The sequence below is a fragment of the Bombus vancouverensis genome, unplaced genomic scaffold (assembly GCF_051014615.1).
Source record: "Bombus vancouverensis nearcticus unplaced genomic scaffold, iyBomVanc1_principal scaffold0064, whole genome shotgun sequence".
NCBI lineage: Eukaryota > Metazoa > Arthropoda > Insecta > Hymenoptera > Apidae > Bombus > Bombus vancouverensis.
In genome coordinates, this window is record NW_027468955.1 from 200,666 (window position 1) to 221,881 (window position 21,216).

General features: G+C 34.4%; 2 protein-coding genes and 2 pseudogenes across 4 annotated transcripts; 2 read left to right on the forward strand and 2 right to left on the reverse strand.

Moving 5' to 3' along the window:
* The first annotated feature begins 4,838 nt into the window (after window positions 1–4,838).
* Window positions 4,839–10,522, forward strand: LOC117162149 (uncharacterized). Of its 2 annotated transcripts, XM_033344005.2 has the most exons (4): window positions 4,839–5,046; window positions 5,481–5,566; window positions 6,421–6,545; window positions 7,607–7,905. In XM_033344005.2, the coding sequence occupies exons 1-4, from the start codon at window positions 5,036–5,038 to the stop codon at window positions 7,778–7,780; spliced, it is 396 nt and encodes a 131-aa protein (XP_033199896.1). In that variant the 5' UTR covers window positions 4,839–5,035; the 3' UTR covers window positions 7,781–7,905. The 2 variants fall into 2 exon arrangements, with proteins under 2 accessions (XP_033199896.1, XP_076483590.1); XM_076627475.1 differs by lacking the exons at window positions 4,839–5,046; window positions 5,481–5,566; window positions 6,421–6,545 and adding an exon at window positions 7,101–7,465 and having other exon boundaries at window positions 7,607–10,522.
* Window positions 10,035–15,571, forward strand: LOC143304928 (survival of motor neuron protein-like; annotated as a pseudogene).
* Window positions 10,931–13,781, reverse strand: LOC117164950 (adrenodoxin-like protein 2, mitochondrial; annotated as a pseudogene). The gene is made up of 4 exons (XR_013061596.1): window positions 12,453–13,781; window positions 11,926–12,037; window positions 11,629–11,761; window positions 10,931–11,261 (listed from the first exon to the last, which is right to left on the reverse strand). The product of XR_013061596.1 is annotated as an adrenodoxin-like protein 2, mitochondrial (transcript).
* Window positions 15,557–19,601, reverse strand: LOC143304927 (katanin p60 ATPase-containing subunit A-like 2). The gene is made up of 8 exons (XM_076627469.1): window positions 19,592–19,601; window positions 19,183–19,253; window positions 18,569–18,766; window positions 18,200–18,488; window positions 17,855–18,023; window positions 17,684–17,796; window positions 17,271–17,470; window positions 15,557–17,120 (listed from the first exon to the last, which is right to left on the reverse strand). Exons 3-8 carry the CDS (start codon window positions 18,649–18,651, stop codon window positions 16,760–16,762), a joined length of 1,215 nt encoding a protein of 404 aa, XP_076483584.1. The 5' UTR covers window positions 18,652–18,766; window positions 19,183–19,253; window positions 19,592–19,601; the 3' UTR covers window positions 15,557–16,759.
* Window positions 19,602–21,216: the final 1,615 nt, after the last annotated feature.

Sequence of the window (21,216 nt, forward strand, 5' to 3'; positions counted from 1 at the left end):
GCCCTCTGGAAAACGGATGGTGCATTTTTCAATCCGAACGGCATAGTCACGTACTCGTATTGCCCGTCGGGTGTAACGAACGCCGTATATTCCGTCGAATTGGGATGAATGGGGATTTGGTGGAATCCGCTGGCCATGTCCAGGCTAATGAAGTATCTCGCCTTCTGCAATCTCGCGATTTGATCCGCGATGAGGGGTAGGGGATACCGGTCCGCGACCGTATTTTTATTTAATGCCCGCAAATCTACGCACAGTCTATCTGAGCCGTCTTTCTTCTTTACAAGTAAGATAGGGCTCGTGAACGGTGAGTTGCTCGGCCTCACGATTTTTGCTCTAATTAACTCGTCTATTCTCTCACGCACTATCCTACGCTCTTCTTCGCTAAGTCGGTAGGGACTTCTTTGCACGGTAACATTAGGATCGATTAACCGTATTTCTAACTGGCCCGTGCTTACGCGAGTACGTGGGAAGCCCGTAATGAATGAATCTTTGAATTTCTTGAGAACAGAAATTAACCGACTTTTATCATTACCAACCACGTCAGTGTCAACCGCATTGATATTGATCTCGTCCTCGGAGGTTTTACTACAGGCATCAATAGTCTTCGTTTTACAAATATCGACGCTATTCCGTGTAATAGTTACATCAAAACCCTGGCTTAAGATCTCGCGGCCAATCATGATATCATAATGCAAGTGACTATCGGCCAGAACGTGGAAGGTTATCTCCAATGTAAAACAGTTAATGCGTACCGTAGATAAGATCTGGGATGTACTCTTAACGCAGGTGTTTCCTATTCCTCGCATAACTACTATATCTGTCGTTCTCCTACCGGAGAATTTCGGAGCGACAGATTCTCTAATTAATGAGCACTCGGCTTCGGAATCGAAGTAAAATGGGAACGACTCACCCAGATGACTTAAACTACCGGCTGGGGACTCCACCACGCAGGTGTAACGTCAATTCATATCAGAGACCAGGCCATACACCACGGACAGGATGGCACCCAGATACCTGCATATCCCTGGCGCGCACCCTCAATAGTCTTAAGTGCCTACCAGGGGCACTTGGCATTTTTATAGTTAAGGTCGTTCGGACCAAGCGAGTATTTCCTGTCGTAAATTCCGTCCCTTGTCCTTAGATACCCCCACCCCTAGCTTTCCTCAGACACAGTATCGTCAGTAAGACTTCACTTATTCTGTATCCTTAGAATAGTCAATATATCTATGTCGGTCTCTACTCTTATAAGTCGCGTACTTACTGTATCGTTGTAACTAAGTCTGACATAACGTGGTTGGAGTGAATTGTGATTTATGTTAATTCAGTGCGTGTTACATTGTGATTGCTGAATTCATAATAAAGGTTGATTAAAACCAAGTTGATAGTTGTGTTACGACTCAACTATATTTTATTTTCACCAACCAACCCAAAAATTACGTGACACAGGAGTTGACTTTACGCTCATCCTTGGGGCCTGGTCTACCGTCCCGTCGTGCCGGGCAGTTAGATGTGATATGACCTTCCGCATGACACCTGTAGCAAACCGCCTTGGACGGTGCGGCCGGTCGGCTTCCTTCCTGGCGTCGTGCATCCCTCTGCTGTTCGTTCTGCATCCTCTTGCGGCAGTCCTTTATTCTGTGTCCGAGAGTACCAGTAATGACACCTCGTCTGGTGGCACGATAACTTGCGTCGCTTAGCTTCGGGTTCCGCCGGTGCATCTCTCGGCGAAAATGTCGACTCTTCTTCGTAACAAAAGGGTCGCATTTCGCTCAGAAATTGGTCTTCCGTTCTGATATCACTCGTGAGGGCCAATCGTTTAAGACGTTGGTCGTGTGGAATTAATATGTAGAGAGTGACAGCGTTAAGTATTTCGTCTAGCGTAGAATGTTGCCACCGCGTCTGCAGGAGGGAACGGACACGGCCGGCAAACGCCCCCGTGGATTCGCCCGTTCCCCGCGATTCCCTGGATACCTTGATTAACGATGAGGACGTCGTCTCTCGGCCACCGAACTGTATAAGGAATCGTTCCTTAACTTTAGACCAAGTAACTTCTCCGTCTCCCGTCATTCGTGCCAGCCAATGTGCTGCAGAACCCTGTAGAGAGTCACTTAAGGCAGAGTATAGCGCGTCATCTCGCAGGGGGTTGTTCTGCATGGCCCTACTAACAGCCGCGCACCACGCGGCTGGGTCGGCGCCTGCGACTTCTGGGTTAAAATGTGGTAATTTGGTGATTCCCGTATTTGGTCGTTGCATTAGCGTATGAATTAGGTTGTTCATGACAGCGACCTGCCCTTCCAGCGCTCGCAACCGTTCTGATCCCACTTCTGATGTCGGATCGTCACTGGGAATGGGGTTGTGGGCGTCAAATGAATCTTCTCGAGGATTAGCCATTCATACGGTACACACAGGCGTAGTTTATTGCAATGATAGAATTATTACAGTCTTGACAATTGATCACGGCAGTTCGGCACTCGCGACACTAGTGACGATGCTCTCGGGCTCAATAACGAATCCGCGGCCAACGGGATGACAACAGAACGTACTCACAAAGTCTAAGTCTGAAAATAATCACTGATCGCGAAGGCGTTACTCTTTAATCGATGAGATCGCGAGCGAGAATGCCTTTCCCGTCCCGATGATGCCACAGAGGAAAACTATAACGGGGTGTGTCTAAGGATACAAGATCATCGGATTCGTCGAGAAAAGCCTTCGTGCAGAAAGTAAGGGAAATTGACGTTGCTGCTAATTGGTCAATCTCCATATCGGTGGTTAGAAAAAGATGCTAGCCGCCCTCGAGGGAAAGTTGCTAGTGGGAGACGCCGCTCCGTTGAAAAATATGTCTCCCCTATCTTCCCGTAGTTGGGACAGAGACTGTTTGTCTGTTTGAAGGACTTTAGTTAACTAAACCTTAAGATTTATAACGGGCCCTCGGGCTAGCCGAACATGTACTGCGGAGACGCATCGACATCTGGCAATCATCTTAGTCGAAGAATAGGGTCTGCGCGTGGCGAGCCACGGGACAGAAACCGTTGGAATGTTTACTGTCGCGTGTCGCCACGAATATTTCTTTTAAGGAGAGCTATAAAATTACTCCATACCTTTGTTAGACAAAGCGTTCATCCCGTGACCGCGGCTACGTTCGGCAACTGACTGTCGCCTCGAGCCCAAGCTCATTATCACGACTCTCGAACAATTACAATCGGGTTGAATAACTACAATTGTTCAATTACAGCTATAGTAGATTCTAGGTTACAATGTTGCGGAATTATCCAAAATTCCAAAGGCTCCGGTGTTCTTTCATCTCCGAAATATATATATAAATTATATTTAAGAAGTTTGGGATAGTTTAAAGATGAAATAAATTGCTTTTTAAGTTTAATCTCTTACTTTCGACGAAATCAAGTTTCTCTGGAATTTGATGGAGTTTAAGATTTGATATCGGTGTCGTAGGAGTTATGTGACACTTTAAGGTGGAATAAATCTAGCGAGGAGTTTAAGGTGCGGCAAAGGAGCGTGGAATGTTGCAATAGAAATTTATTGCAGTGTTAGTGCATTGGTAGATTGATCAAATTTACGTGTAGCGTGGGTAACCAATGGTAAATATTTTGCAATGTGTATAATTTCTCAGTAATCTGAGGTTTATAAAATCTATTGACAACTAATGGAAATTGTTGATTTAACAGATCAATTTTAAATTCCTCGTTAATCTAAATTTTTTTAATCCTATTTACAGCTAAACCTTACGACGAAAAATTAACGAAGTGGAATAAAAATGGCATTGTGGTTCTTCTCGTCGTGTATTGGTGTCACATCAAATTTAAGAGACAGTTTTACTTGCGGATGCTGTGTGTTACGTTGGTGAAGTCGACGAAAGTGTAAAATAGGAGCTCGTCCGAAATACACTAACGCGGAAGGTTAAATTTCCGGGCAAAAAACAGACGAATCCAGCGCTGATTTTAAAGCAACTTCGTCCAAATAAGCCACAATAAGAAATTCCCACGAAACAGTTGCGTTCATCCCCTTTCGAGGTCGCCGACCTCTTTGAATGCGTTTCAAGTGCGTCGTACCAATGAAACTTCGAGTTCTAGACTAATTTCTCAGCCTTTTACTACTATGCACTTCTTCTCCAAAAAAATATCGCGTTTCAATATTAAAAAAAGTTTCAATAATATACTATCCATTAGAAGAATGATAACATGATAACCTTACAAATTATTAGTATTAACAAATTCTTATTGTCGTATAGAAATGCCAACTATTACTTCGGTAAAACAAACAAAGGAATTTTACAGGTAAATTTTACAAATTACAAGTCATCTTATAACGCAAAATACGACGTGTAAAATTGTCTCAATTTATTAATAGTATTAATAAATTATTATGATAAAAGATGCAGGAATCTTAGCCTCATGAGAAATTAGAGATGAAAATGAGTGGGAAAAGATTAATCACTGGTCCTCCTAAAAAGATGCAGTCCCATGGATGGATGGTTGTGCGAGTATTAAAGCAGCGCAAAACCGTCCCCGAATTCTCATCCCGAACGTCGTACGACCAAAGACAAAAACAACTCACTCGAGGGCATTGCGGAGAGACATTCATCGAGGACACAATAGTATTATTCTAGGAAGTGCTAGTTCTTCCTAGATTCCGGTTACAATGTTCTTAACGCGTGGAAATTAGTCTTGACCAGGAAACATCTATAACGGCATGTATTTTCTGCCGTGATTGTAAATCTGTTTGGAACATGCGGTTTGTCCGTTAATCTAGGCGCTGTTGTTCAATTGAGTCAATATTATTTGTTGGTAGATTAGTGTGTGCAAGAGCGCTCTATTCATTATTGACCAATTCGAGCACGTATTGGTAAATTTCACACCGGCAATTACGGTGAAATCGTTCGTGGTCGCTGGAAATTAGCAGTATCGTTTGCGGTCGTGAGCTGATTGACACTGCGTGAGCGGGGAATTATGTGAAGCAGCTTTGCTTTGTCGTTTCATGCATTTAATAGGTTTACGGCGGTGGACAGAGTTTGTAAAAAATGAAGACAAGGTAGAAAAAGATTATTTTTCATTTTTTACTATTAGATTATTTTCAAAGTGATCTTTTCAGTGAAATATGATTGACAAAAAATAAGATCTATAATTGAATCATTATAGAAAATAGAATAATATTGATAATAAAGAAATAAAAATCAATTATAGAATAACATATAATAATAATAATAATAATAATAACAATAATGTGGATAGACTTTATGTTTACTTTTATATGTATAATGATACTGTTTGATCCTTGAATTAAAGTTAAGATTAACGTTGCGATTATGATTATCCTTTGTCTGACTAAATATATTTGAAGTATCAATTACAGTAGAATTTTTGAAAGATTCTTGGCTGTTAAACAAAAAACTGGTTCCTTTACATTTCGCTCAATTATCATAGAATCGTGAAACTGACTTTCACTTCAAATTTTGTCTGTTTCAGGAGTAACAAGTACCTGCAAAAATCATCCATCAGCCGGATATGTGCTGTCGGAGGGTTTTTCATTAGCATTCCCGTCTTTCTAACTGGTAAGAACCAATTCCTTCAATTCTGTCAACTTTAACCTTTTGAAAGATACTAGTACATAAGTTATACGTTTAATTTTTCTTGAATTCAGGCATGAATCTAAAAGATACTGTGAACTATCTCTGAGTGTATGAAATCAGTTTAGAAATCCAATGGAAATAAAGTTAATTTTAACGCCGAATAGTCATTATTTTTCTTAGAAAAATAAAAAATGATCGTCTTTTAGGGAAGTTTTAACAGATTAATTTATAAAGAGCTGAAACAGAATATTCATGTCATGCATGAATACGGCTGGTGGATGGATCGAGATCTAATCTAAAGTTTACGTTGTGTCATGCTAGTTTACACAGCTATCATTCGCTCGATCGATCGTTAAGCTGTTGAACTCGATTCAAGACGGACATTTTGACTCTGTTCAGAAGAAAACTGCGTTTTAATAAATTTGACGGAATAGAAATTATGATAGACTACAATGTTTTTTTAATTATATCATAAAATTTATTTATTTTTTTTTAATGTCATGTTAGAAACTTCAAATACTGTCCAAAACTTCGAACGTAATCGTTTTAGAAATTTGTAAATTACTTAACGACCAAAAATATTGAATTCTCTATTGTCTGAAGATAGATTCTCTATAATTTAAGTAATTTATTCGTCGAGAATTGATATATAAAGATTTAAATAATAAATTAATTGAAAAATAATTTGCGACTAGTATTGAAAATTTCAATGAAAAGCATATGTATATAGTTTACGCTTCGAGAATTATATGTATTGAGAATATGTATTTGCGCTGATTCTTTGTTCCGCTTGTTATGGCATACGTGTTATAATGATCCTCTAACAATGCTTTCAGGTATGATATTGTATACATTCATCCAGTTTCATTCGACGCCGGCAATCGTTACGTCGGTTTTCATAGGCCTTGGCATCGTGTTTTGTGGATGCGCAATGGTCCATAACGTCTTCGTGTGGCAGAGGGTAAGAACATATCGCTATTAAAAAAGAAAACGAACACGTTCAAACGTCTAAATCATCTTTTATGTGTATTTTACCCGGAAATCATTTTATCGTGAAATTTTGTTTTTCAGAGTTACCATAATTTATCTGGTAGAGTTCATAAAAATTTTTCTGAAATCAATTGCAAGCTTTTAGGAAACCAGGATTTTTCACATTTTTAAGAAGCGTTATAATTATATTGCTGATCTTTATACGTTCGTGCGAAATTGAAAAGTACGCAAATGGCGCAAAATGCATAAAATGCGCTAAAATATACGTATATAAGAAAACAAATCTCTATTAAAATTTTATTTCTTTGATTGTGTTCGTAAAACTACAAACTTGTATAAAAATACGCATTCTAGTTATAAGTGTTAAACCATTCGATCTAGTCCTTATCACATTCATGAAAACCTCCATTTAACCATTCGTTGTATCAACAAACATTCATATGCAAAACTTACCACCTACCACATCCTCCGCGTATTAATATAATCCCCTCTTATAAATTATACACTTTAGAATGGACTGGTTGGGTCAGAGTGATATAAGCTTACAAGTTCTCGAGGAGTTCTACCGAAGTTACATTTACGTTTGCATAATTTCACCGAAAAAGATACTCTGTAGAATGACAGGTTCGTTTGTTTATGTGATCCGCGATCGCAACTATTTCAAGGGGATTTTATAAATAACCATACACACGATATTCAGTGTATTTTCGTATTCTCGTTTATTTTTGGGAGATTTGTAAAACTGTTGAACAAAATAATTGAGTAACGATTATATTTGCTGAGAAAAAGTCTTTTTCTCTGTACCCCTCCTTCTACTTCAAGCATGTAGTATTGACAATAAGATTGACAATGGCTGAAAGTAATCCAAAAGAGTTTTCACCATGGTTATCGGTAACGAAAAAGATTTGAATCATCTTTAATACTTATTCGTAACTAGAATCATTTCAACTAAAATGTAAATTCTTATATTATAACTTTTTTAATTTGTTATGGCCCCTGACTACAACCTAACCTATCATTCTTATTTCGTAGGAGAAGACGAATGCCGTGAAGGCGTTAGCGCGCGAACAGTGCGAAGCGGCGGTACAGCTGCAGCGTCAGCAGCAGCTGCAACAGCACCAGAACCAGCCCCAGCTACAACAGCAACAACTACGTGGCCCGTTAACCATCCACCATGCTGGCTGCCCAACGAAAATGGGCCCGTGACGAACCAACTAAATACCAGCCACGCAACGCACGGCCGAGCTGCACAGTACCAACACTATCATCAGCATCATCATCATCGACACGTGTCAATGTCTCCACCGCCCTTGTTGCTCTCATCGCCAGCTCCGATCGCGGCGACGCACAATCATCTGAACGTGAGCGGACACAGAAACGTGGTTACGCCACCGGATACACCAGCAGATAGATCGCCACCGAGTCCTGGAAATAAGCTAAATAGATCGCAGCATTTGCCACGGGAAGCAACCGGCAGCGTCAGTCCTGGTCTTCCGGCTGCCACATTGGATCTAAGTAGCGCAGCAACCACCAATAGTCCGCATGAATTGTCCACGTTAGTTTAGAAATTTGGTCCGAACATTATATCTTCACATAGGATTGGAGATTAATAGTTGATAGTTAATTTACACATCGATCTTTTTATTTGTAAATTGGGTCGTGGTTTAGAGTTGGTTTGTAAAAATTCGGTCCTAATTGTTAAATGATGAATATTGATTAAGAATAATAGGCATTGATGTACCAATCTTTTTTTAACTTATATACTTGAGCACACTCATTGGAGATTTCACTTTTATTCAGTGAAACAGCAACTTCATTACTCGCTTATTCAATACGGCAATTGCATATATTTCATGGACATTTTAACAATGTTTTGAATAATTTCTAACGGTACAATTGTGATGAAGTGAAAAAAATCGTGATAAGAAACAGAGAGAAAAGTTGCTCGTTAATGAATATTCACCAGAAATAAAGTAATTTCTAAAGAATATCCCGAAGACGTCGTAGATATTACGAAAGGAATGATTAATTTATACCCGCGTGTATCTTGCCATTACCATACTATTATTATTATTATTAATATTGTTAGTAGTACTCGATTACATTATTATTAATATTAATATTATTGCCTTATTATTATTAATGTTATGGAACCTCTAGTCCTAGGTTACTTTCGCTGCCACGAAAGGATAAGATTTTCGAATTTTTGACTATTACGTGTAATTCAAGTTTTCCTGTTGCGCATGCGCAGTAGAAAGAAAGTTAGCGGAACTCAAATCTCGAACTATAGAGAGTTGAAAAGTAGTAAAAGTAAAAAAGCACGAATAACATTTGTATTTGTGCTGGATTAAGTTTGATAATTGAAAATTGAGTTTGATGATAACATTTTTTTCGTATTCGCTTTGGTAAATATTAGTTTTATTTAAAATTGAACAAAGCATTTTATGTTTTTCAAATACGGTACATAATCGTAATATCGAATTTTGTAAACTGATAGTAAGAAACTCTATAATTCGAGACTGGAACTTTGATCAAGTTCACATTGAACGTAAACTGACTTAATTTCGTTATTTAAGCGTGTATACTATACGTGTTTGTTCCTTCTTCTCTTGTGCGCAGGCTATAGCTTAATTACTTCCAATAAACGCAGTTATATCGAATCAATGACCGATACAAATTTAGATATTAGGATTATTTAAACAAGAGATTAAAAACTAAAAAGTATTGTTTTTATACTGCATATGTACATATGCAATATGAACGACAGTTTGTGTAATAATATGTACCCCTCTTCTTAGTTTACTTTTGTATATTTTGCGACATTTGATATTAATTTTATGAGGAACGTACTTACACTTTATCTTTGTAATTAAATGTGAAATGAAAGAAAAGAAATGACATGAGAAAAGGAAATTCGATGTATGAGTATATACGAATTGACGGAATTAAAATTTAACGCTATATTTAAATAGAAAACGTGAAATATCTTGTCATCTTAAAATAACTTGATCATTCCTATTCTTTTACATAAAAACACTTTTCGACTGTAACTTAAGAAAAATGTCTGCTAACGTGAAACGTGCCAGAAAAAATTAACAACTTCCATTAAATTGGCAAATTTCTCATTAATATCGTAAAACTCGCGTTTACAAAGATCAGATCAGTGTACATAATATACAAAACAAATGCAGAATATATAAATATAGCACATACGTTCTGAATTATATTCGAATTGGGCAGGGTAACCAAGTGAAAATATGTAAATTTCACGATGTGTAATGTACACTTTATCGAACTTGTAAGTAGTGTAGAAATAGAATATTTTACACGTAACAAAATATACAAACGACAATACACAAGTTAAATTATTTGTTAGATCCATGTATAACAAGCATAGTACAAAAGTGTTTTAGCTTTATGTACTGGTAATTATGAGAAATACCAACTTAATAGATGTATTTGCTATGTACCTAGTTAAGAAAACAATAAATTATTCTGAACAGATAAAGCGTTTAGTAGCTTGTGAAGTATGAATTTTCGAAAACGTAAGTATTTTATATCTAAGTAGTTAAGAAACGCGAGCAAGGGAAATCAAACAAAGGAACAAAGTTTTTTTGTTTAAAAATATTTAATTTGTTGTTCTATTATCCGAGGTTAGAAGCGATAATGTACAAAATCTGAATAAATAAGATTCCTCAATATTATTGAATTTTAATTCTAGGGTAAAGTAATATATCCGCATATTTTATTTATATACAATATGTATAAATAATGATGTGATTTGACTAATTTTGTTGAAAGAATATTTGTACTTTTTACGTAAAACTTCAGTCTTTTACAAACTTTCTTGTAATTAATAAACCAGTAAACACAATATTAATAAAATCTATTAAAATTATAAACAAACTCATAAGTTTTAATTTTAGTCCTTAAAGGTTGAAATATTTTGCCCCAATGTCGAGACATTTGTTTTAATCCAAAACATTACTATACTGAATCGATAATGTTGCATGTGCCACGAAAATGATGATAGTGTCAGATAACTTGTTGTGAAACGAAAAAGCATTACATGTACATTTCTGTTGTTTTGTTGACCATGAGTTTGATGATCTTTTAAACTTGCCCACAGCTAAGAAATCAAACAGTATATCTAAACGAAATTAATTTCAAATTATTTTTTAGGTTCTAAGCTTTTATCTAATCTTTCAGAAGTTGCAAAATTTATTCCACAAGAGTCTTTTTTATCATAACCAAGTACACATCTTAAAACCATTTAAGTCTTCCTTAGTAATTTCTTCTTATCTTTAATAGTAACGAAAATAATTTAGATGAACGTTTTAAAATTGACACCCTGTATATTAAAAATAAAAGATATATTTTCTTCATAATTGGATAGGCTTTTTACAATGGCAATGTACAAATATCAAAATTGCAATTATACTATAACATATGTATATATATAAGCTTCACATTTAAACACAAGATTCTTTATTATATTTTTTTAATACCAATATTTTAATAATTATAACAAGGGTTTTTTAACAAGAGATGTATAACATTGTATACAAATTTTCAAAAACCTATAGATAATTTCAGTTATGCTCTTGCATCATTAATTGTTGATGTAACTCTTACCTCAATTCCATCTAGTTCCTTAGACATTACTATTTGACAGCCTAGCCGTGACCTGAAATTAAATATTATATAACTGAATATGTCAATAAATATATTTATTGCTATACAAATTAATACTAATACACAATAAGATTTCTATTTATCCATTTGAAAATCAACATTGTAAATATGCTAATTCCAACATAGATTTGTAATGATTATAGGGTCATAAATAAAAAACTATGAAAATTTATTATAATTTCAGTTTCGTAGTATTCAGAGATAGCGATTTGAAATTCTACATTGAGATGCAGATTTCGAAATACCCAATACTAACCTGTTTTTACATAAATTTAAATAGAAAAATTCACTTTATAAAATATTAAAAGGTAATAGAATTAATAATGTGAATGATTTGATACTGATTATTATGAACTAACGTATCTGTTAATTCATATGCTCAATCCAACATGTCTAATTCTTCATCTGTTGGTTTGTCAGGAAGTGCATCATAAACTTCTTTCGAAAATATTAAATGGCACGTACTACAAGTTAATGTTCCTTCACAAGCACCTATATCAATTATATTTTAATATTACAACATACTTATATAATAAAGTATCAAAAGTTAAAAATAATAAGAATATTAAACTTGATAAAAATGAAAATTTTCAAATATTTTCTACCTCAAAATTATTTATTTTAAATTAAGTAAATTATGCTTCTTTAAAACATACCATATCCATCTAAATCAATTTCATTATTTACTACTATGCCTAATATAGTATCTCCAACTTTCCCTTTGCTTTGATTCTCTCTCCACTTGCTTTAACAAACGTTATATTTACTCTGAAAATAATATTTATGAAAGATAAAAATTATCTCAATATAATTATTTTCTTTATTTTTTGTGTTTCTTCAATTAATCTTCTCTTAATTATACCTTAATTATATGTATCACTTATGATAATAGAAATAATTTAAAAATAAGATATACTTGTCTTAATAATACATAAATAAAATTCGTATATCATATATTTATAACAGTGTTATATTTTTAGTTGTTCACTGTCAATGTTGTTCTTATTAATACTATTCTATTAATACTATGTTATTTTTCTAGATGTTGTACTCCTACAAAGAGAAAAATTTCTTAGACATTATTATTAGCATTATTATTTTGACACCAATTTTATATTGGAAGGTAAGTACTGAAATTTTATTAAAAAAAGAAGGAAAGCACAAGAAAATTTGTATCACTTACTCTTGTTTTTCTGAAAGTGGTTGCGTGGTCCATATTCCTCTTGTTGCCTGCAAAAAGGGCAACGTTGTGTTGCTTGTATATTTTGAATAATTTGATGCAATACCGAGAATTGATCTCGAAAATTTTTGTAATTGATTTACTAACGCCATTCCACTGTCATGAGTACGGGACACCCTGACCGAACACCAGATATTGCGGAAAATATCAATTGTAGATCAATTGTACTTTGTACAGAAACTTTCACGGCATTCTTCGGCTGCTATACTGGGACGTTCCTTTACTGTGATAGGTTATAAAACGATTCCTAACACAAGTGACGTATCTCTACCGGACACGTGCTCTTCGGGCCACACGTTTTATGATACAAGACCAGCAAAATGATCAATGTGTAATTTTACATATCTTACATTTTTTCCAAATGAAATATTGTTTTTATTAAACGTTTAAAACCTCAGACAACATTTATTTCATCTGATTTCAGTTTTACAAATATATATCTATAATACATATCTGTATAAATTACGGTCTGGTTATATCAAACAGGGACCGACACTCGCTAGGGAAAACTGCCCAAAAATTGAATCGTAAAAACCAATATGAAAGACAACAAATTTCTCGTTCTGCGGAACAAATAGAAATGAGCAGAGTATCTTTATCTTTATCTGAGACATTCAAAGCGTATCACGCATACGCTAAACCTGAAGAAAACTTTCTTGTCTTCCATGTTCATTTTTCCCTTTCCATTTCCGAACGGTTTCTTCTATATTTATTTATATGTTCGTGATTGATGCTATTGACAACATACAACTAAGGGGAAATACGAATAGTAATAGATAGATGTATAATTCATTATGCAATTTTATAGAATTAAATCTTATTTATCTTCAGATATAAAAACTATATTTACCAGCTGAAACACTAACGCATATGCAGTATAATATAATCTACTTAACAATCTCGTTTTAGTTATAATATGTGATTAATTCTTTTGCTATTTCGCTATAAACAGTTTCTTGTGCATACAATATTTTTTTATAGTATTCTAATATATTGTTAGATATTGTAAAGAAAGTAAAATACAGTTATTGAAGTTTGGGAACATTCAATGTTAACCTTGCTTCAAAAAATAACCTTTCGAATGAATGGGGAATAGATTTTTAGTATTATAGTTGGTATAATGTCATCATTGTTTACAATGTGTTAGAGTTAAAGAAATGAGACAAATTAATATTTCAGAAGCAAATTCAATATTTAAATGATGTTATTTTAAAATGGCAGATGATATGAATGTTCTTTTTATACGAGGAAATGGAAACGTATGTATGGTAATGGAAACGTAATGGTTTTAACATTATTTTAGTACACGATTTTAGCATAATAGTAATTAACAGTATCCACTACCTTTTAGTCAATTTTTGAAAAATGACATATATGATAATTTGCAATAGTTTGATAATAAAATACTTGTATCAATATTAATAACGTATAATTTGCTATCTCAAAAGGATACAGACACAGCCAATGATAATGTTTGGGATGATAGTGCATTAATAGAAGCATATGATAAAGCAATAAATTTAGCAAAAGAAGAAGTTATCAAGCGAATGAGAATGGATGTTGGAAATTCTCAACCGAAAGAAAACCTACAAAATCTTAAGCAGCCTAAACACGCAAGTAAATTACACAAGGTTGTGATTTTGATAGAATATTACAAATTTGATACAGAATATTATTAAATATATTGATTAAGAAGCAAATTATTTTATTTTGCTATTTACTTATATTTATTTGTATACACATCTTTTCTCTATAGAAATGGATCATAGGAGCATCTTGTCGTGCAATATACTCAGAGGATGGAGAAATTTATGAAGCTATAATATAAAAAATTTACGAAAACAATGGCACGTGTGTTGTAAAATTTGTAGGTAATACCTTTAGCATGATGGTTATGTCAATTAAGAAATGTACTAAAAATACATATATATATGAAGTAAAGGCTTTCGCATAGTCTATCACAGTGTCATTCAGCAGGTCCTTAACTGGGCAGGAGTACCTGTCAATGTCTATGGGGAGACCCATAGATGATATAGTGGGATATAGGGTCATGAACCATAAACATGCATGTTACTTATTGTTCATTATTAGCTGCTTGGAATATAATTCTCCTCATTAGACGAGTGATTATTACTACATATATCAAGGCAAACATTTATACATATACATTTATGCACGGGAAATTCTAATACATTGCCTGTAAGGACAGTAACTGAATGGCACTCAGTCATTCTATTAAATGACAAAAATTTCTTTTACTCTGTGTTTAGGCTATGGTAATACAGAGAAAGTCGAGTTGAGTTCTCTTTTAGAATCAGAAGGTTTGCAAAGTCAAATAGCACAACAAAAGAAAGCTTTGGAAGAGAAATTCAATGAAGAGAACGACGAGACTTGTGAGACTAATTTTTCTACAAATGTAAATTCGAAAAAATATAATGTAGAAAAAATGGATTGTGACTCTGAAGAAGCAAATGCGTATAAACATCGCTTCATACCGGGACCATCTTTCAATTCGATGACTGATATAATGCCACCTGCACCTCCTTTATCACCACAATTAATGGCCAAGTAAGTACAATTTAAAAATTCTAATGGAATGCTGAATACTTCTAATATTAATAAGTAATTTGGAATAAGTTTAACATTTTATTTGGAAAAAAAAATACGAAATTTTAATAAAATGTACTAGATTACCAGATAATGATACAGACGCACTTTCAAGTATGTTGATGTCATGGTATATTAGTGGTTTTCACAGAGGTAATTATTTCACATAAGTATTTTATTGTATATTAAATTTTCAATGGACTATGTTATTTCTTTTGTAGGTTATTATCGTGGTTTGAAACAAGCAAGAAACAATCAAGAGAACAGGAAGAACTGTTGATTATATCAATTTTTTCAATAACAATATAACGATGATATAAGATATTAAAATAAGATATTATAATAAGATATAAGATAAATATAAGATATTAATATAAGATAATATAAAATATAAAACTCATTGTATTTATTTACTTCAATTATTTGAAATAAAGAACAGCTTTATTTTCATATAAGACTTTATTTTTTTTAAAATAATTACTAAGATAAGAAAAACTAAAAAACATATTTTTGATAAAATACACTCACATATATATGTCGGGTTATAATTAGGATTTAAGGCGCGTAATGATCCTTTGTTTGAATTAGCCATTGTTTTTCGAAACAGAGAATATATTTACGCGAATAAACAAGATTTTACAAAATATTATAAATAATGAGTTTAATAAATAATAAGATTAACAAACGATAAGTTTAACTAATAATTAGATTAAAGATTAATAAGTTTAACGAACAATAAGAGGAACGAATAATATGTCTTACGAATAATGAATTTAACGTATAATGAGATTAACGATTGATAGGTTTCACGAATAATGAATTTAATTAACGCTATTAACAATGTTCCGGGGTTCGAACGAATCCACGGTCAACGGGATAACTCTTTACTATGTGTAGAATAATTTTAAACACAAAATACAATTGCTGAGACACTCGGTAAATTGCTCGATGTATCACTTTCCAAGGCGATCACACGAATGAATATCTGATGAAAATCTTTTTCGCTATACGACTGCATTTGTTTGTTATATGCTCGCTGGAAACATCGAGAAGGTTCCAATCGTTGTTGCTAGGCAATTTCTGTCAAAAGTTTGTTGTATACTCTTTGGAAACATCGAGAAAGATTCAAACGCCGTTACTAGGCAGTTTCTGTCTGGAGATTGATTCCTAATACAACGTGTGTCCCATTATATCGACATCTCTAAAGTACAATTCTATGTGATTTCTAGGGAGAACAATACAACCGATCCACACCTTCGTCAGGCAAAACGTTTATCCCGTGACCGTGGCTACGTTCGGCGACCAGTTGTCACCTCGAACCCACTTTCGCTTTCACAAATATCAAACAATTACAAATGACAATTGCTTAATTACAGTTATGATAAAATCTAGGCTAAAGCATTAGAAGGCTTCCTCAAAATTGCAAAGGGAAGGCTCCGGTTTTCCTTTCATCTCCGACATATATAATACAAGGATATAATACAACCGAACATTTTAAACTTAGCCTATAGCGCGTGCGCGCACACACACGCACACACATGACACACATGCGCGCATACACACATGCACACACATGCGAATGATTTCTCGAACGATAATCCATTTATTTATATTTTTCAATATCTGTCCTTACGATTGCGTATTTATTTGTTCCACGTATCATATTTATCTATTTGCATAACTGTAGGTGACATTTTTTTTAACAATTTTGCTAATATTTCATAACTTTTTAATTCATATTTCAAAGTGGTAACAGGTGTTTCTTTCTTTTCAAGTCTCCTCCATATCGGGCTTATTTCTAGTAGCCACGCTTGCTTACAAAGCAATTTTATATCTGCACAAGAATATCTTTCAGTACATTTTACTATGTGGTTTACAATATCTGTATTTTCTAATAAGTGGTTGCTAAGGTATAATTTGAATATATCAAGTCGAGCAACTTCATTGGGTAATGATACGTATATTTGCTTTTCGAGACGCCTGAGTAAAGCTGCATCAATGCCCCTAATAACATATTTACAATAAATATTATCGTTCTATTATACTAATAATAATGAAGGAATACTTCAAACAACACAATAACATATTTGGAATTTGGAGAAATATTACGATATTTTCAACTTAGAAAACATTGAAATAACGTGATATATGTACCAAGGGGAATTAGTTGTAGCCAGAAGAACTACATTAGAATTCTCATTAGACACTAATCCATCCAATCTAGAAAGAAGTTCTGATCTGAATCTCTTTGCAGGTTCAGACAATATACAGTCTCCTTTATTTGTGGCGATCCAGTCAATCTCGTCGATAAAAATAATTGTAGGCGAATGACTATAGGCAAGTTCAAATAAAACCTGTTCAGTTTAACAAATGTATTATTCATTAAATATTATATTCGAAATTCCTTAAATTCATTGCCTCATCACAAATATGATATCATTTCGTTTTCCAAACAACTATTCTATTTATATATAAATGACGAAAAATAAAATCAAATCTTTTTATACCTAGAATCTCTCCTTCATAGACAAAGGAACAAAGAAACTTACATAGACAAAGCAACTTACACGTATATACTTCTCGGAATCGCCTCTCCATTTGCTGACCAATGAGCTGGCAGTTATGTTAAAAAAGGTGCAATGGCATTCTGTCGCGACTGCCTTCGCTAACATCGTTTTCCCTGTTTTGTATATTTCTTGTAAACACGTACAGAAATGAAAAGAATGCGAGTATCTTACCTGTACCAGGTGGGCCGTACAGCAAAATACCTTTCCAGGGGGAAAACGGGCCATCAAAAAAGATAGGATACTCAAGGGGATACACAATGGCCTCCTTAACAGCGGTTTTACATTCTTCTAGGCCTATAACGTCATCCCAATGTACATTTAATTTGTTTACTATGATCTCCTGTGACGATACAAAGATAAAATGGCGTCTTCTCTATATTAAGTAAACGTTACGTAATTTGATATTTGAAGCGTTACTGAAATCACGTCATCGTCGATATACGTTGGACGGTTTATCGACGGGAATTTTATCGTTTAAACGCTTTACGATACGTATATTAATCGAAAATAACTTACGCATGAGATGTCCTCAGCAATCTTTCGTAATTCCGGATTATCTGAATAAAGCTTTTCAATGCATTTCAATATCTTCGATTGCATGGATTGTTCCATTGGGACGTTAAATAGCTCTTCTGATGAACGTCCATCACTCTCATTGGAGAATAGTGACGTCACTGTCATTGCGAGATTAATATGATTCGTATTGTCATCAGTTATCTTCTGCTGTAGATTCGTCTCTTTCACAGGCTCACTTCTCGCTTCTTTACTAACAGATTTGGCTTTTGTCTCAATACTTCTACAAACACTGGATCATATTGTAATACGATACGTTGAATACGATACGTTGAATACCGTTTAATATCGTTAAATAATTTAAATTCTTACGTTTTGCTTGCATTTGTCACTTCCCTCGTCATTTCCCTTCCAGTTATTTTCTTACACAATATGGGATATTTTTGAAATTTCATCTTGTAATAATTTTCATACTCTGCAACGATAATTTCCAAATCGATGTTGTCGCAGACCCGATGTTCGGGAGATAGACGAGCTTCCCGGAATAATACATCGCTAATGTCTATATACCTAAAGAAATGTAGTTTTTAATTAATTATAGTTTTTAACTGATTAAAAATATTTTTCGCAATGACTGAACACTATAAGATAACCATCAAACAACTGTTTTATCTCTAGGTAAGACAGGCAAAAGAATGTATTTACTATATAAATCTTCGAAGATAATTTCTTGTCTTCTGCTCTTTAATTTCCAATTTTTAGATGGATAAGAATAATTTGAATTTATATTTCATATATTTGTTTATAACTAGTTAATCTACATTATCGATTGAGTTATTCTTAACTACTGAATTACCGATGTCGAATTTTCAAATTTGGTTTCGCCTTCTCTTTCCACGATGTCCACTGATTTCTATTTCGATTGGTCACTGACACTATTCAAGAGAATTGGAACTAGGAATATATTTTAATTATAATATACTCACCCATTGTGTTCCAAATAATCACATACAAGGTATAATATGTTCCGATGACGTTCCGAAATACGACTCTCCTCCTAATATAATTATTTTTTCATTACAATAATATAAGTTTTTTCATGTAATTTTTTGTTACATTTGCGAATTCAACGAGTTACACATGATTTTTCATGAAACACGAACGTTAAAAATATTTGATACAGCCTAATTATAAAAATTGTTAGAAGCAAAAGTCATAGATACTATGTGCGAGTATCGCATGAAACGAACAGCTATTAAGAGAACTGCAGCAATATTACAAATCAAATAACAAAACACACTCGTCTGTGACGTGGAAATTCTAAAATCTAAAATCTAAAATCTAGAATATTCCTTACCTTTTTTCGCAGATTATAAAATATCTTATTCATACTACCTTGCATCGATAAATCACCGTTCATAGTGACACTTTCAAATCGCCTATCGTTTCTCAATGGATACGAGAATTTCCGTTTATTACTTTAAAAACAACCCGTCCATTACGTTTCTCTTAAAAAATTCTTTCAACTCCGTTGAAAACCGAGCATCAAACAAGAGACAAACGATTTGTTGCCATGGAAATGTTTGGTTCACACATAAGCAACGCACAAATATAATGATAGAATAGCTGAGTGTGTGTACTGTATAGTAAGATGGATGCAACATGGAAATAGAAAGAGAACACCATGTATAGATACTTCCTGTCCTTGTTTAATCAGGCATGCACACTAGTGGACACTGACGCTGCTCGTATACCCCTGTTACATATTTCCTGTACAAGTGCGCGTCATTAGACAAGGACGGAACATCCTCTCTCTACTTCTCTATCGCGTTTTTAGTTCGCTCACGCGCTCTGTACTTATATCTATTACATTTCCACCATAAGCAGCGGCCGTGCAGTGACTTACAAAAGTTCCGAACGGTTCCATCCTGGGCGGACGGTTAATTGCGTTCGGTACTTCGAGGCAGGAAGGTGAGTACAGAATCGCTCCTCTTAGTACTCTTATTAGAAGTGTTATCATCGAATATAAGTTTTTTCAATAAATTCTTATCGTTTTACAATCTTTCTAGAATACAATGACGTCAGCAATCGATCATTTTCGCGAATTTATTGTAAATTAATTGGGGGAATATCTGGAGTTCTTTATCGGTTTCGACTGTAAAATCAGCAACTATTCGAATTTTTCATTCATAATTGTGACGTTTTCGACTCTTCCGTTGCCAAGACCCTCTTGAGAGATTTTTGGCACGTTCCATCACCCTTGTTAAACGAGTGCACATTGGTGGATATATTGATTTCAAAAACCAATACGTGAACGAGGTTTATTATCTCACTGGGACAAAGAAATCCGTTTTATTCGCGAATTTTCCGTGTTTCTTCTTAATTTTCGTGAGTGTCTGGCGCGGAGCATTATTTGAATGAACTTTTCATCGTTCAGATTATATTTCGTTTAAAAAGATTGAAATTGATGTCGAGAGGAAATGAAACAAGGTGCTCGGGCATTCCATCGTTTCCCGGGGAAAGAGAAATATGAAAAAAACGGTCGTTCTTCCTTCTGCCATTTTCGTCCATTACCAAAATGGTATGACCCAAATGTCCCGGGCCGTGAATCAATCAAGCGAATTTTGAATAATTTTTGAATAATATCCAGTTAATAATTTGTGAAACAAATTAATTTCATTTTATCGTTGGAAACAAATTAGTTGGATTTTTCTTTCTTTAGCAGTTTTCGCCGGAGTTGACCTGACGTGCTACTTCAGTTTCCATCATCGCTTCTCGAAACTTCCAACGTCCTTGGTGTTGGAGTCTCCTTGCCCAGGTGAGTACATAGCTTCTAGATACTCGTCGCTGTTCATCCTTACGAGCCTCTCGAGCTTTAGTTGTCAATTGTTATCGTTAAAGGAAGAGAAGCTCGCGACAGATGTTATCGAACAAATCGTTTGTTCTCGAAAAGTTCGAACTTGTTCGTTGCGTTTGAATATATATGGACGGACTCCATTTTTCATGACATCTTCATGATT

Excerpts from the sequence above, each read along its gene's own strand:
- LOC143304927 (XM_076627469.1), bottom strand. The coding sequence starts at position 18,651 with ATGAAATTTCAAAAATATCCCATATTGTGTAAGAAAATAACTGGAAGG. Across the intron at positions 17,797-17,854 it reads GTACGGCCCACCTGGTACAG|GGAAAACGATGTTAGCGAAG; the intron begins GTAAGATACTCG and ends TATACAAAACAG. Across the intron at positions 17,121-17,270 it reads GCTACAACTAATTCCCCTTG|GGGCATTGATGCAGCTTTAC; the intron begins GTACATATATCA and ends ATATGTTATTAG.